Source organism: Toxorhynchites rutilus, chromosome 3, assembly GCF_029784135.1.
Source record: "Toxorhynchites rutilus septentrionalis strain SRP chromosome 3, ASM2978413v1, whole genome shotgun sequence".
In the NCBI taxonomy this organism is placed as follows: domain Eukaryota; kingdom Metazoa; phylum Arthropoda; class Insecta; order Diptera; family Culicidae; genus Toxorhynchites; species Toxorhynchites rutilus.
Window position 1 is genome coordinate 276,928,739 of NC_073746.1, and position 14,620 is coordinate 276,943,358.

Genomic DNA, 14,620 nt, shown 5'->3' on the forward strand with positions numbered 1-14,620 from the left:
GATTCAATATCAGGACCCTCCATTGATTGATTAGCCTTTTTCAAGGCTAGATTCGAATGAACTTTGTAGTTTAAAGCCTTCATAATAGAAAAAAACAATCAATCTGACGATACAAGCAAGTTGCAGGCCTCTGTATATCCGAGCGAGGGTAAATGAGAGCTTGTCCCGGGTGGGATTAGGTCTGTAGCGGCAAGGTCGTGTAACATGCAACAAGTATCGTGCTATCTACATCAACTATGAGGTTGTGTTTCGGACATAACTCTTCAACTTTTAATCACGGTTTCATTAACTTCGGTACGATGTTAAAATTTTAATTGAAATCACACTGAATATTGATGTCCAAACGAATGCTGAAAACAGAACAAACGAAGAACAATGATGTTAGAGCGGGTTTTCACTTCATAAAAGGAACGAACACAAATAGCGAACATTTTCCCTCCAAATCACTCAAGAGTGCAGTCACCCATTAATGCCTAGACGCGTCAGTCAGCTTATTTACTATGGGCTACTTTTTACTTCACTGAATAGTTGAAACAGAATTTTGATTTGTTCGGATCTGCAATGTAATTTAGAGACAGAGGAACCAAAGTCATATATGATACAAATTGTTTGGGGAAGTATTATCAAATGTCATGTACATCAGGCAATCTCGATGAAGCCTTATGAGCCTGGCTGAAGAATTCTATTGTTCGTTTTTCAACAACGTAAAATTAAAAAATGTGATGTCCTAAACACGACTGTAATGCGTAACGTAGAACTACGAAGTTATTGCCTGCAAAAACAAACATTATAGTGGGATTTTCGTTATAAAGTTTAATTTGGATTGTTCAATAGTTTGTTTCAAAAAGTATATTATTTTCTGTAAAAGGCGCGATTTATCATAGTTGCTTTGAAGATGCTCCATGAGAAGCGAACTGATATAGCAAATATATCACCACTACATTTGCTTACATCACTTGACAAATGATGTTCAAAGGTTAAACACACACAAATATACCATAAAAATAGGTAAAATTTTCTCAAAATTGAGAAAATTTCATTTGGATTTTTTATTAGCGTTTGAAATCATTCATAACATGATACATGTTAAGTTTTGAGATTTTCATTTTACACCCTATACCTCCTGAATTAAAAGATAGAAGCACCACTTACCCACTTAAACAATGGAAACACAAATATGGTTTATCTTACACCGACGCGCCAACTGTTCAAATGTTGATCTACATAACTAAACAATGTCGGGTTGAACGAATAGATTGACCTTCGAATGGATAAAAACTGCAACCTCCAAGTGGCTTCATGTTATTCTACAATGATTCGCTGGTCGTGTTTCAGGGTGCTTGTTCTCGGTGTTCAGGTGGGAAAAAAAATAAGAAAAGACATTACCGAATTTCATGTTTTTTGCAGATCTTTTTAATCACCACAATCCAAGCATTCTACAATGGAGATAACATAACCAGCGCGGATTATCGTTCTGAATCAATTGACCACGAACCTACCATCGATGGACTGGATGAACTATTCAAGTATGGTCAGCCCCCGAACCCAGTTGATCTAAGAAACTCCCCTGGAACCGTCCTCCGACGAAAAACGCGTGCAATTCCCATCACATCGATTTCATCCATCCCGATCCCAACAATCGATGGTTCGGACCTTTCGTACCACGACTATCTGACCCGTCTTCCAAGCTCCATCATAAGTCTGATAGGAGCCAGTTCCCAAATCAACAATCAACAGCCATGGCAGTTGATCAGCACACTCGCCACTAGCAGTGGAGTTCCGGTTCAGAACCTAGACCGATTAGTGGAATTTTTCACCCGCCAGTATTCATCTGTTGGGCAATCGATAATTTCCACCACTCTGACGGCACTTGACAATGCGCAGTCCTTCTTCTCTGGGCTCGTCAACTCGACGCAGGCTACCGTTACACAACAAGTTTGGGATGGGTTGCAGAACGCAGTGAATTTGTACCAAACAATGGGCGTCCAAGGAAGGTCTTGCGTTGGCGATACACCAGCGACTGCCGGTCGTCGGGTGGTCGAGAAAGCGATCGGTTGCATTGCGGACAGATGGAATGAGGCGTTGGGGATTGTACAGCAATTCCGATCAACGGTTGCCCTTACAAACGATGTCTACGGCCTTTGGTTACAAGATTTGGGTCTTTGTAATGCGCAAAACTTTGCGAACGAGACGGGCTCAGAGCAGGAAGCTGCACAGAGAAGTTGTTACGCGCGGGTATGTGAGATGATTGAAAATTATGCAGAAGATGTTTTGTCGAATTCTCTCATTTTTAGGTTATTGCCCGTTCGGCGAGTACAAACATTATTAACCTTCCGGTCCAATGGGCGAACCTCATCGTGCGAGCGAGTAATGCTATTGGTAGCTTCCAACCCCAGCTGGGACTGTGCGCTTTCGGTGTGGCCGCTGAAGTCGCAGCAGCTTCGACGAGTATAGGCTTTAAAATTGCTATGTGTGGCATATTTGGATAACAACAAAAAATGTTGAAAATTGCTATGTGTTTGTTTGATACTTACCTAGCCTCAGTTCGCCGAAATTACCACAGCCGATTTTCTTCCCAACCCGGAAGTTCGGTCCGACCATCAAGACGCCGGACGACGAACTGACCGAGTGCCGTGCAGAGTACATGCTGGTTCCACCGCCACGCGTGGTTCCTGCGCCGCCTCCGCCACCGGCTGTATTTGACGTTCCGGCACCGGGAACTCCACTGTAAGGTAGATAGAGAATAGAATAAAAATCATGAGTACTTGCCCAATTTACGTTGCAAATACGTAGGTGACATTTCTTGCTAGGTCCTGAAACGTATTATAAATATTTTCATAAATTTCAGTATTACAAAACAAATGAAATGCATTAAATAAACTTCAATTTGGTATCTAAAAGTTGCTCTCGTCAACCACATAAATGAATAATAACAACAAAGACTTTTTTTTTTGAATGACCAATTTAATTCAGTGAAACACTTCATTACGAAATAACACTGAACCTATGACCCAAACATGTTCCATATTACCAGATATAGAGTCTCATTTCGCTCCAGCTTCGCGATCCGGCCGTTTTTTTCTGTTGTTTTTAGTTTTATCACTACAGGACAACGGCCACATTTATTTACATATTCGTTTGCAAACAAAACAACACCACCAAGTGTCAAAGCGCTGGATCTGTTTTTGTGTTATTGTCGCCGCCGTTAGTGCTGTATTGCAATTTTTACGTAGTGATCATGTTGCTTCTTGTACACCTCGGTTGGAATATGGCGTATATGTGATTGTGCTATATGTGAACATGCATGCATCGGCGTCGTGTTGGATGGCAGGTGCGAAAAAAAAACTAAACTGATTTGAAAGCTGTGCTCTGCCACTACCTACGATAATAATAACTTATCCCAAAACGTGCGCGTTCGTGAAGAGTCAATAAATTTTAATTTAATTTTATTGAATCCTCGCGCACGGAAGCGAAAACGATTAAAAGCCGCTCAAACACTGTCGAGAGAATAACCCAATGTAGGTGGATCGGAATCGGACATTCATATACATACAGACGAAAACACGAGCAGCAAGCTGGTGTCAACCTCGAACGAATAAATGCAAGAATTAGCGCAATCAATGATTTAAATCGTTGAAATACTAAAATTCGATTCAACTGCAATAAAGCAATCGTCACTTTATTTCATCCGTTTTCGATCCGCAAACGAATTAATTCTTGTTTCAGCGACATTTTCATACAGAAACTCGTAGTAGGTCACTAGTTGAAACCAAAATCAATAACGAATCATCAGTGATATTGGTGACACCAGAATCTAAACCCCGATTATCAGCGGAATAGTCTAGCTAGCTCACCGCAAATAACGAAAATCGCGGATAACGCAATCAAGGACTAAAAATGAGTTTCAAACACGAAGAAAAAAAAATTTCATCATGAGAACTATGTTTTATCAACACAGAAATAGCCAGTAGCCAGATAATGTAAAAGCAGTGATTAAAACAAAAGTGCATGAGTCTATCACTCACTGACAAAATCTGGGGAGGCCTATGGATTTACAATGGAACTCGCTGCCGCGCATAATCCGCACCGTGAATCATCCGCTCGCGGATAATCGAGGTTCCACTGTATATATACATATATATATATATATATATATATATATATATATATATATATATATATATATATATATATATATATATATATATATATATATATATATATATATAAATGGATTTCTGTCTGTTTGATTTTTATGGACTCGGAAACTACTGAACCGATCGACATGAAAATTTGTATGTAGGCATTTTTGAGATCGGGGAAGGTTCTCATGATAGTTCGAGACCCCTCCCCCTCTCTAAGAGTGGGGGGGGCCCTGCCATGCAAATGAAACACAAATTTCTACATTACTCGAGAATTAATCAAAAAAATGAAACGAAATTTGGCATGTGGAGGCTTCAGGGTGCAATAAATGATTCTATGGTTGCTAGACACCCCCCCCCCTTCCTCTCTGATTCCCAATATCAATCTGAAATTTTATTTTTCCTCATTCAAAATTCCGAAAAAAAATAAAAGGCCTGTTAAGACAAAATAAGCGCACAAGAAAGCAAATGTAATACCAAATCTAAGAGTCAAAACCCAGTTATGGATCCTGGATCCAACTCTTCGTTCCCCGATTGAAATTTTTAGAGGGTGATTCTAGATTCTGGAATCCAGATTTAAATTAAGTTTCTGCCGTTATCTTCGCATAGTTGGGCACGCTTCTTCTCCTTCAATGGCACTAACGTTCCTAGAGGAACTTCGCCGTCTCAACGTAGTATTACTTGCGTCATTTTTATTAGTATTTAGTTGAGATTTCTATGCCAGATAATACGCCTTGCAATGCATTCTGAGTGGCGAGCTCTGGAATACGCGTGATCACCCGGCATGTTAGTTATGACGCTAACCACTCGGTCACGGGAGTTGGGCACGCATCAATCGCTTAAAAAATAATTCAGTGTTACAAATCTAGTCTTCACTTCCCATACACAGATATCAGACTCTAATGAAACCTTTTTTTTTTGTTTTTAAACGAACTAATGTTCCTAGAGAATAATTGTATTCCTTGTTCAATATTCATTATTGCATGGTTGATATCCCGATTAACAGAATGTTTGTTAATTTTAGATAGTATTTAAAGTGGAAAATTCGAGAATTTGCATGCAAGTCAGATGAACTTTTTTTTGGAGAAAGAAAATTTTGGGTGGTGAAACTTAGGAAATTTTGCTGGATCTAAAAAAAGAAAAAAATCAACTTATTTATATATTCATAGAGAGAACGGTAAATTAATGCTAATGTTGGTGAAGATTATTCGAAGACACTAAACCATCTCCAAAGAAAAACAAAGGAAGAATATCAAATGCATGTGCATTTTTGAACTGCGGTGCAGAATAAAGCCAGCAGTAGAGAGAATAACCCGCCTTCTACTTTTTTCAAGAGCTACGAACAAAAAATGAATGGTGCTATTCGTGAATAGCAAAACCATACGGAAAACAAAATTATGGCGTTTTCGTGTGCAGCCACACTTGGGAGGCACCTTACCTGAAGTGAGTTATCTTTTTCGGGCGAAATTTCATCGGAACACATAACATTTGCAGCTTATCGGCCTAAGGTACAGGGTTGTACCGTGGCTCCACAACTTAGCACAGGAAAAATACACAGCTCTCTTGCTTCTCGAACACTGGTAAGCCCTTTTACCGGTTGCGAATAGTTGCTGCTCTTGGAATGCTTCCTAGTTACCGCAATGACACAACCAGTACATATCGCCCACGGAAGCCGTTACTGCGTGGGAGAAGTACCGGAAAATACTATGTCCTCTGACTCACATGATGAAGACGCACGCACACGCAATCACCAGAGAAGCTGTTTCTAGCGTTAATCTTCAGCATACACTAGAGGTCTGGTGTGATGCAAAGAGATGGACGTTGGATTCTCCCGAATTTAGTGTTACCGCAGAGATGTTAGGGAGGGGGGGGGGGTCTGCTGTCGCTGCTGATTGCGCGCATTGGGGATTACACCTCACACAAACACCAACACTAATACCCAGATATTTGCCGCGTGCAGATATCACGCAATCGGTGTAAATGATTTGATTAACAGATTGCTGATGCAGGCTCAAATAAACTGTCATTAATTACAGCCTCGCGCTGTTGCTGTCGCGAAACCGTCGCTCTGTGGGGGTGTGTGATAATCACTCACGTTCAGCATGATATATACACTGGAGCACGGGTTGTTTTGTACTGGTTGGTCGTGCTGTTAGCAGAGGTTATTGTTACCGAACGGGAATGAGCGGCTTCTGGCTTTGGTAAATGGTACATTCGGTTTCATGTGACATTCGAGTGAATTCTAATAACTTAATTCCAGTAAACTGTAAAATAACAGTCGCGATCTGGTATCATCTCGAAAAAAGAAATTTGGCCGAAAATCGACCTTTTGAGCCAACGAAAAAAAAAACAAAAATACCTTCATTGCCTCTCAGGCTAAGTACTTATCGGACTGCCCTTGTACATTGTTTACTTTATGCACTGTCAAAGGTAGATGATAATGGTGGTGATTGAACAAATGTAGAATCATCTCTGGCTGCAGCATGTGTCTAGAAGAAGAGATGTCAACTGCGTACATTGACAATAAGTACACAAATCTCGACAAATGGGCAACTTGTGTTTTGCTCTCACGAGAACAACAATAAATCATTAATCAACCATCTTAAGTTGTTTCTAAAAAACCACGCAAACCATTGGTCCTTTTCAAGACCACTATTTTTTTACATTTTACATTTAAAAAAAATCGACGCATTCCAAAGTGCAAAATGAATTGATTGTCAAAGTGCAGGGTGTTTCAAGACGGATGTGCAAAAGGTATTTCCCAGCGGAGAGAGCTGTGGTATTCGGTGAAAAACTGAAGGCGAAAATGTGTTCGCCGCCGCCACTACCACACATTGAGTTAGGAGCCTCCGTTGATAATCAGCGGAGGCTGTACAGTAGTATAATGTCAGGACAGTTTCGTTTGGAAACAATGTTTTTGAGAGATACTGAAAAACTACTTTGATATTCAATAATGCTAAAAGTTATTTTGACAGTTTGACAAATTGACTTTTATTTTCAATCATTCACTCGGTGCAAGTCTTCAGTCATCGGCCATTGTCAGTATTGGCAAAAATTTGTACAAGAGTTCATTCGTCAATTCCTGTAATGTTTGTTCCCGCCGGCAATTTTAACAACTTCGCAGTCCTACGTTAACAATGCGGTCATTTTGGACACCAACCTTCTATTTTTTTTCTTTTAAACATTCCAAGCACAATCCAATCCATGAACTGGAATGGAAGAAACATTCAATTGAATAGCAGCGAGCGTCATTTCGGATGCGAAATTAAACACTTTGACTAGGATGATGAATACATTCCATTCGACCGGATTCACAATCGTCAACGAGAGCTTCTGCTTTCCAATTTGAAAAGAAACGACAGAAGGAATGTCGAACAGAAAATCGACAGAGAAAATACTCCGATAGACTGAAATGAAGCAAAATTGTGCCACTGATCTCGAAAATAATTGACTCGTCAACCATATATCGAGTTGCATAGGGGAAGTGAGGATCAGACGGACACGACGGACAGAAAAACTTCAATTGTATCTTAGGAAACTTATGATTCCAAAACTGAAATGCAGCTTTTTGCTGCTCAATATACATTTTTTTATAATATTCATATAATACATATTATTTTAATCAGAATTTTAAAAAAATACCTTTTTGGGAAAAATCAGTTTTAGTTTTTTCAATATTTCTTTCAAGGACATCTTTTAAAAAAAATTGTTTGTTTTCGTTAAAAACAATCTCCTACATTTAATTCTTTGACCAAAGTTTTGTAGGTCTTATAGTTTTTAAATTAGATTTTTTTTGTAATAATTCAGGAAAAAAAACTCCTCTAATTTTTTTTAGGAGATTTCGGGTATGCAAAGTCGCCTAGATGGTGTAGAAACATTACGCACAAAATTTCACTGCAATCTGAGTCGATCCTTTCAATGGTCAACCGAGTTGGCATGAAATTCGTCTATATTATTTGTGATTCCACAAAAAAAAACATTAAATGCTCGGGTCTTGCTCAAAACGGTTATTCCTTTCCGAAAAAAATAACACCTGCGTTTTTTATATCAACCTTAGGGTCCTTATTTCTCAACTAGGGTGGTCTGAAAAATCGACTATTTTGCTAATATGTACGCCCAAATTTGTAGCTAATGAACCGCAAATGAAGGTGAGCCATTTCAAGAAAAATGCTATGCTGCTCCCTTAATAGTGTACTATCACGGGAAATTTTGAATATGTTTGTTTCTCGTGGTTTCTGATGTGTTTAGCCTAGGGTGCCAATGAAAATTGTCATCGCTTATTTCAAAAAGTTACCCCATAAAAATTGTTCACCACCTCGAAAAACACCCTATGCCAAATATCAGCTCAATAAAGCTTAAGAGAGAGTGGCGCAGAGCGGTCAAAGTTTGAGTTTTTCGAAAATCGAAAAATCACCCCTTCCCCCTTGGGTGATTTGAAAATTGGGGTTTCCGAAAATAAATTTTTGATGCTAAATGTCTTAAAATTGCATGCAACGTCGAGATCTAGTGTCATCCCGAAATTTTTTTTTGTCAAAAATCGACACTCTAAATCTCGTGCAAATCAACATTTCGCAACAAGTTCCGAATGAAAAATCGAGATAACTATTTTTATTGGTACCAAAAATCATACGTTTCGTCTTGTATTCCGAAAAAAGTCCCAGAGTGTCGATTTTTGACAATTTTTTTTCGAGATGATCTCGACGTTTAATGCAATTTGAAGACATTTGGCATCAAGATTTTTTTTTCGAAAACCACGATTTTTTCCCTTTGGATGATTTTTCGATTTTCTAAAAACTCAACTTTTGACCGCTTTGCGCCACTTTCAATTAAGTCCGATCGAGCTGATATTTGGCACAGGGTGTCTTTTCGAGGTGGTGAACATTTTGTATAGGGTAACTTTTTTAAGTTCTAGGGTCGATTTTTTCCATTTTTTCCCTTTCATTGGTACCCTATCTAGCCCAAAGAAATTTTTTAGGTGATTTTTGTTACCTTGTGAAAAATCAATGCATGAAAATGGAATGGCCATCATTTTGAAGCTTAAACTCTTATGTTTTAGAATATTTGAGGAACAAATTTCCATCTTGGTGTGTGTAGATATAATAGACAAAAAATTGCGGGAAAAAACACAATACAGAGATAGTTTTGTTTTAATGAAAAATTTCCCCTTTCGTTTGTTCAATAAATAATGGTCGCACCGGCAAACGAAAGGCAGTTTTGAAAAATCTAATAAATGCTGTACAAGGATATTTTTTTACTTTGACGAAAAAAATAATTATTACAATTTTTTCATCGGTTTAAAAACAAGTATCAAAAACAGGATTTTCATAGAGTTCATTTTTTGGAAATGAAATAAATATTAAAGGTTTATACAAAATCCGAGAAACTTTTTTTTCTGTTGGTCTTTATTTTCCTGAAATCGCTGTATAGGGCTATCACCCTACTAAGTTGGACAACACGTTTCAATGTAATACTCGTATATCCTTGGTAAATTTTTGATGTACTGTTTGTACAGGAAGAGTTCAGGAAAGTTTCCATTCCTGCACCCGTAGTAATCGATAATCAAACAGTCTAAACTAATCGCTAAACTAATACGCTAACAGAAAAATGTTATTTTGCTCGTAATGACGATTTCATTCGAATAAAAATATACAGGGTAACTTCGATAAAACGTACATTTTACTTTCAAAATTGTTCGTTGTATCGAATTGTACGTTATATCGAAACATAATGAAGAACTCAGAAACGTAGCTTATATTACTTTATTGTGTTGCTGTTTGAGTAAGGTAAATGAATAAATTATATAAGAAGACGAAGTCTACCTTTCTCATGATGTTTCCCTTCGTACTGTTGATTAAAATTTGATTCATTTAGAATCCGAAATCACAAAACAGTTATACTCTTACTCTTGGTTGAAGATACAAAACAAGCTTTAGTATCAAAATACATATAATACGTTGTTCTTTCAGAAAAACAATACTCGAAAAATTATTCTTTTGGAAATTGATAATTTGTACGTTATATCGAGGTAAAATGTCCGTTATATCGAGTGACGTTATATCGAGGGTACGTTATAACGAGGGTAAGTTATATAGAAGTTTCCCTGTATGTACATATGGGATGTGCATACTGGCAAGAAACCGGCAATCAATTGCCGAGCAGCGAGATGTTTATTATCGATGACGGCCAATGTATACACTTCAAGATTAGATCAAGACAAGATTGATAACATTCAACCAGCGTTCAAAAAATTGAAAAATCAAATTCACAAACACTGTTGAACGAAAAACTATAAACGCCCGTAACGTCTGTTATCGCGTCAAGTTAATTGATTAAACACCGGCCATTTCTTGTCCAGAAACTTTAGATAACACCTAGACACGCACACGCACATATGCACATAACCACCGCAAGCAACCGCGGCGGAACGATGGGAGCTGCGAAAAATTGTCCCATCCACGGTCGATTATCGGCACCGTTTCGTCGGTTTCATTTTCATCGGTTACACGATGACGCGGGTGAAAACTTCAAACAACGGGGGTATGGCAGCAGCCGCCGGATGTGGTTTTTGTTTGCTCTGATGCTGCACTCCATCATGCGCTTCCATCATCATCACTAAACGGAGCATCACTTTCGCGATCGGTCGGTGTGTGAGGAAAACATATGTGTGACGACCACAACACAATAACTCACGATTTCACTGTACCGCAACAAATTCACCCCACCAAAAAACATGACCCGTTTTTCTCTCTCCATTTAATCGTTTATATTCTTTTTCTCGTTTGTTTGGCATTTCGCCATTCGTCAGTGCTTTGATTGGCTTTGGATTTCGGACCAATTTGATCGAGGATACACACCACCACTTTTCCACTAATTTTCTTCAATTTTCATTTATTCGAACTGCATTTTAGTACATCAGATGGGCATCACCAAACAATGCAACAGCAGCCGCAGCAGCAGACATATGGTGAAGCGAAAGGTTTGAAAATCACATATAATGCAAAAACAAAATCGCATCGCGGAAGCGACGAATCACCGAACGACACAAAACCTCACTTGCGACTAATTCAATTTCTCGCCGCACAGAGACACAGACCTGGGGTCGACCCGCAATCGGTCGCCCTATTATCTAGCACAACCTCAGCGAACGCGTTCCATCAAAACGAACAGACACAAAAGCGCTGGACCGCGCGCGATACTGGTTTATACACCCAGCGAGGATACTGAGGGTGGTTACGAACTGGTCAGTGTGACCAAAAGAAGTGGGTGTTTTCAACCAGCCGTTGTTAAACGGCGAAGATCTGAAACAGAACTGAACCACTTCGGAGCGCCTTTTCCTTTCACTGGTCGATTGAGGCCGAGAACTTGGGAACCACCACCACCACTTCCTCCAGGGGCCTGATGTATCGGTCAGCTTTACATTGTAACACACTACCATGCTGTATTATTTTCGAAGGACAAGGAAAGAAAGCCATTCTTCATTGTTTCTTCTCCCCATAGGGACAAGGCCAATTCCACCAGGATCTGAGCAGTTGCTATAAAGCAGCAAGAGGTGGGAGGAGAATGTAAGTTATATTTTCCATTTCTTCTACACTTCTATTACACGACGATCCGTCGTACCGGGGGTGGTTTGGGTGTATGTATATTTACAAATCGAATTGCTACTCTTTCCAACGCCCACACCCGCTACTACTCACTGGACATCAGTCGCATGCGAAGGGCGACCGATCGACCGACGACCGTTCACCAAAGTTCATGCCGCCATAGTAGTGAAGCAAGAAACCCTCTCAGTGCCGGAATTCGCGCGTTACTAATCTAGTTAACGTTGCAACGGAGGGAAAAGGGGAATAGGGTATAGTAGAGTGCAACAGCTTCGCGTCCGCTGACACAATTAGCGCAAACACGACGACAAAGTGGCACAATTTTTGCTCCGGACTATACGCGTTGTTAACGGTGTGTAAACCACCTCCTTCACTACTCCTCCATCATATCTGGACAAGTTTGCTTCTGCCAAGGTGCAACAGAGGTCACCGTTAAGGTTTTGCGGAGGGGGAATGGCTTCTTCAACGTCCTGAATCAAACTCCGGAAATAGCTGTTGTTGGGTGACCATAAGTGCGGTAGTCAACTCGGTAAGCGGTTATCTTCAGATGTACAGAACTGCTCGATTTGTTTTATCATCTAAGAAGCTCGGTGTTAGGGAATATATTCCAAAGTGTCAGATATATTATAATATGACTTCAATGCTCCATAGTTTGAGTATAAAAATATCCGAAAAATATTGACATTGCTTTGTTAGAACATAAGATATTTATAACCCGTTTGTCTTGAGATGATTACGATGTCAAGAAGTTCACTGGACTCCACTAATCAACCATTTAAAACAACATCCTAATTCTCAAACGTAGAACTATGGACGGTTTATTGAGTAGATTAAAAATTTAAAAATTGATCATGTAATTTGCGAGATTACAAAAAGAGAATTTCTTGATAGATCGTAAATATCGCGCACATCAATACCACAGTGAAAACTATCGTAGCTAGCTATATCTATGGGAAAAACATAAAAAGAAGCAGCACAATAAATGCCGCCTTTACTGTGGTAAACCATAAGTTTCTATTCTGCTTCCATGCTGAATGAACGTGCACTGCTTCAAGATCCATCCCAATCATGATTGCTCAGCGATTGAAACATGATACAACGGCTATTTTGTGTTTGGCTACCGTTTTGAACGGACGTGTAAAATTTCTAGCCTCAGAAAGCATTCTCCGAATATGCACGAAGTAAACACAGTGCAGAGCTTGCACACACGAGCAGAACAGTAATACTAAATAGGACGTAGCGCGTCGGTTTCCATACCGTTAGGTGGAGAGTATTTGTGTATAATTAAGTCACCCGTAACAATTATTAATTCCATTCGCTGTCAAAGTTAGATAATGGTGGTGTATATAGAAAAAAAAAATGCAAAGCAATTATCATTTTTTCACATCAGTAAAAACATGTTACTTTAATATAGAGAAAACATAACTGAAATGGAAAAGGTAATAATTTTTACTTTCTGAGTGTTTATTCAACCCAATGCGAATTTTAATTGGACTAACAACAACTAATACTATATGTAGAGCATATTGGAAAACACTTTTTCCAATATTTCTTTACTTTTCCAATTTTTCTGGCCGTATAAACTTTCCTTGGGTGAAAATGAACACAATAAAACAGACAGCTTAACCCAAACGACCCGTTCTCGAGCGGGAACACACCTTGGTTTTTATTTATGAAAATTGAAATAAATCGTTTCATATATCAAGCAAGGTAAGTGAAGTGGAAAGTAGGACGTAATGTCAGAATCGCCGTTCGGACGTATTCCGTAAGTTTGAACTTATTTACATAGATGGTATCCAAACAACACTAAACATTGACTAGTTTTGTCGGCACGGTTGATTGCCGTTATGAACCAGCACAAAAAACAAAGCTGCAAATGATGCCCCAGTGGTGGTACCACGATCAAAGCATTCCTTGAATAAATCATATCACATTAGCCGAGCCAGCTGGCGGAAGCATATGCATAAAGGTTACTAGGTTACTATTTTCAACGACAACTGTTTATTTATTATACTGCTTCAAATACCTTCGACGAAATCAAATGTAACCATACCAACGTAAGTAATAACATAAACAAATCCAAACTTTTCGTCTTGCCATTCCTCATACGTCTTTTCTAAATAGTGTAAATTACGAGCCACCTGTTAACTCTACCATCTTGATATCAAGTCATTTTTAACACAACTGCTACCATATACAATTTTACACTTACACTTTTGCTAAATTTTTCACAATACACGATCGGTCATTGATATGAAATTTCACGAAGCAACAAAGTTCCAAATTATAATTTTATTTGCTAGAATTAATCGTATCACTCACTCTACTTGCAATATAAAAATACCCCCGACTTGCATATATTTGCAATACCGATTTCCCCCGGGCACCTTGGTTTTCATATCTCTGTTAGGAAATACATTTCGGTAGCAACAAAACTTCCCCCTACTTTTATGTATTTGCAATGCCGATTCCCCCAGGCAGCTTAGATTTGATGTCTCTGTTAGGGAACACATATCGGAAGGAACAAAAGATACCCCCGCTTTCATGTACTTGCAATGCCGATTCCTCCAGGCAGCTTGGTTTTGATGTCTTTGTTAGGGACCCGCGACATGTATCGTCAATTTCGACCAATCAGAAGTGGGTATTTTCTTTAGGATAGAGGTTGAGATTTTTCAATTATTCGATAGTTAATTTCATGAGATATATTATTTTCTTCAATATGAGAAAATGTTATGGAGTACCGAAATCGATTGACGCAAAATCCATCATAAAATGACTGAGCAATAAGCTTTCTAAATTGGACAACGTCAAAACGAAATTTAATAATTAGCTTCTATAGATTTATTGGAGGCTCTAATTCATGATTTTCTTGTTACTTAC

At 38.8% G+C, this 14,620-nt stretch overlaps 2 protein-coding genes across 6 annotated transcripts in view; one reads left to right on the plus strand and one right to left on the minus strand.

The window, feature by feature from the left end:
* The window catches only part of LOC129776053 (casein kinase I), a 102,066-nt gene extending 96,139 nt beyond the window's left edge, over nucleotides 1-5,927 (minus strand). The window contains exons 1-2 of one of the 4 annotated variants that reach the window (XM_055781434.1): nucleotides 5,581-5,927; nucleotides 2,535-2,725 (exon numbers count right to left, since the gene is read on the minus strand). In XM_055781434.1, the coding sequence (XP_055637409.1) occupies nucleotides 2,535-2,725; nucleotides 5,581-5,630 (241 nt within the window). In that variant the 5' untranslated portion in view covers nucleotides 5,631-5,927. The remainder of the gene's footprint in view (nucleotides 1-2,534; nucleotides 2,726-5,580) is intronic. The other 3 variants (XM_055781433.1, XM_055781431.1, XM_055781435.1) reach the window with 3 other exon arrangements.
* Nucleotides 1,291-2,514, plus strand: LOC129776054 (uncharacterized). 2 transcript variants are annotated; one of them, XM_055781436.1, is made up of 3 exons: nucleotides 1,291-1,357; nucleotides 1,408-2,235; nucleotides 2,295-2,514. In XM_055781436.1, the coding sequence occupies exons 1-3, from the start codon at nucleotides 1,313-1,315 to the stop codon at nucleotides 2,487-2,489; spliced, it is 1,068 nt and encodes a 355-aa protein (XP_055637411.1). In that variant the 5' UTR covers nucleotides 1,291-1,312; the 3' UTR covers nucleotides 2,490-2,514. The 2 variants fall into 2 exon arrangements, with proteins under 2 accessions (XP_055637411.1, XP_055637412.1); XM_055781437.1 differs by having other exon boundaries at nucleotides 1,302-1,336.
* Nucleotides 5,928-14,620: the final 8,693 nt, after the last annotated feature.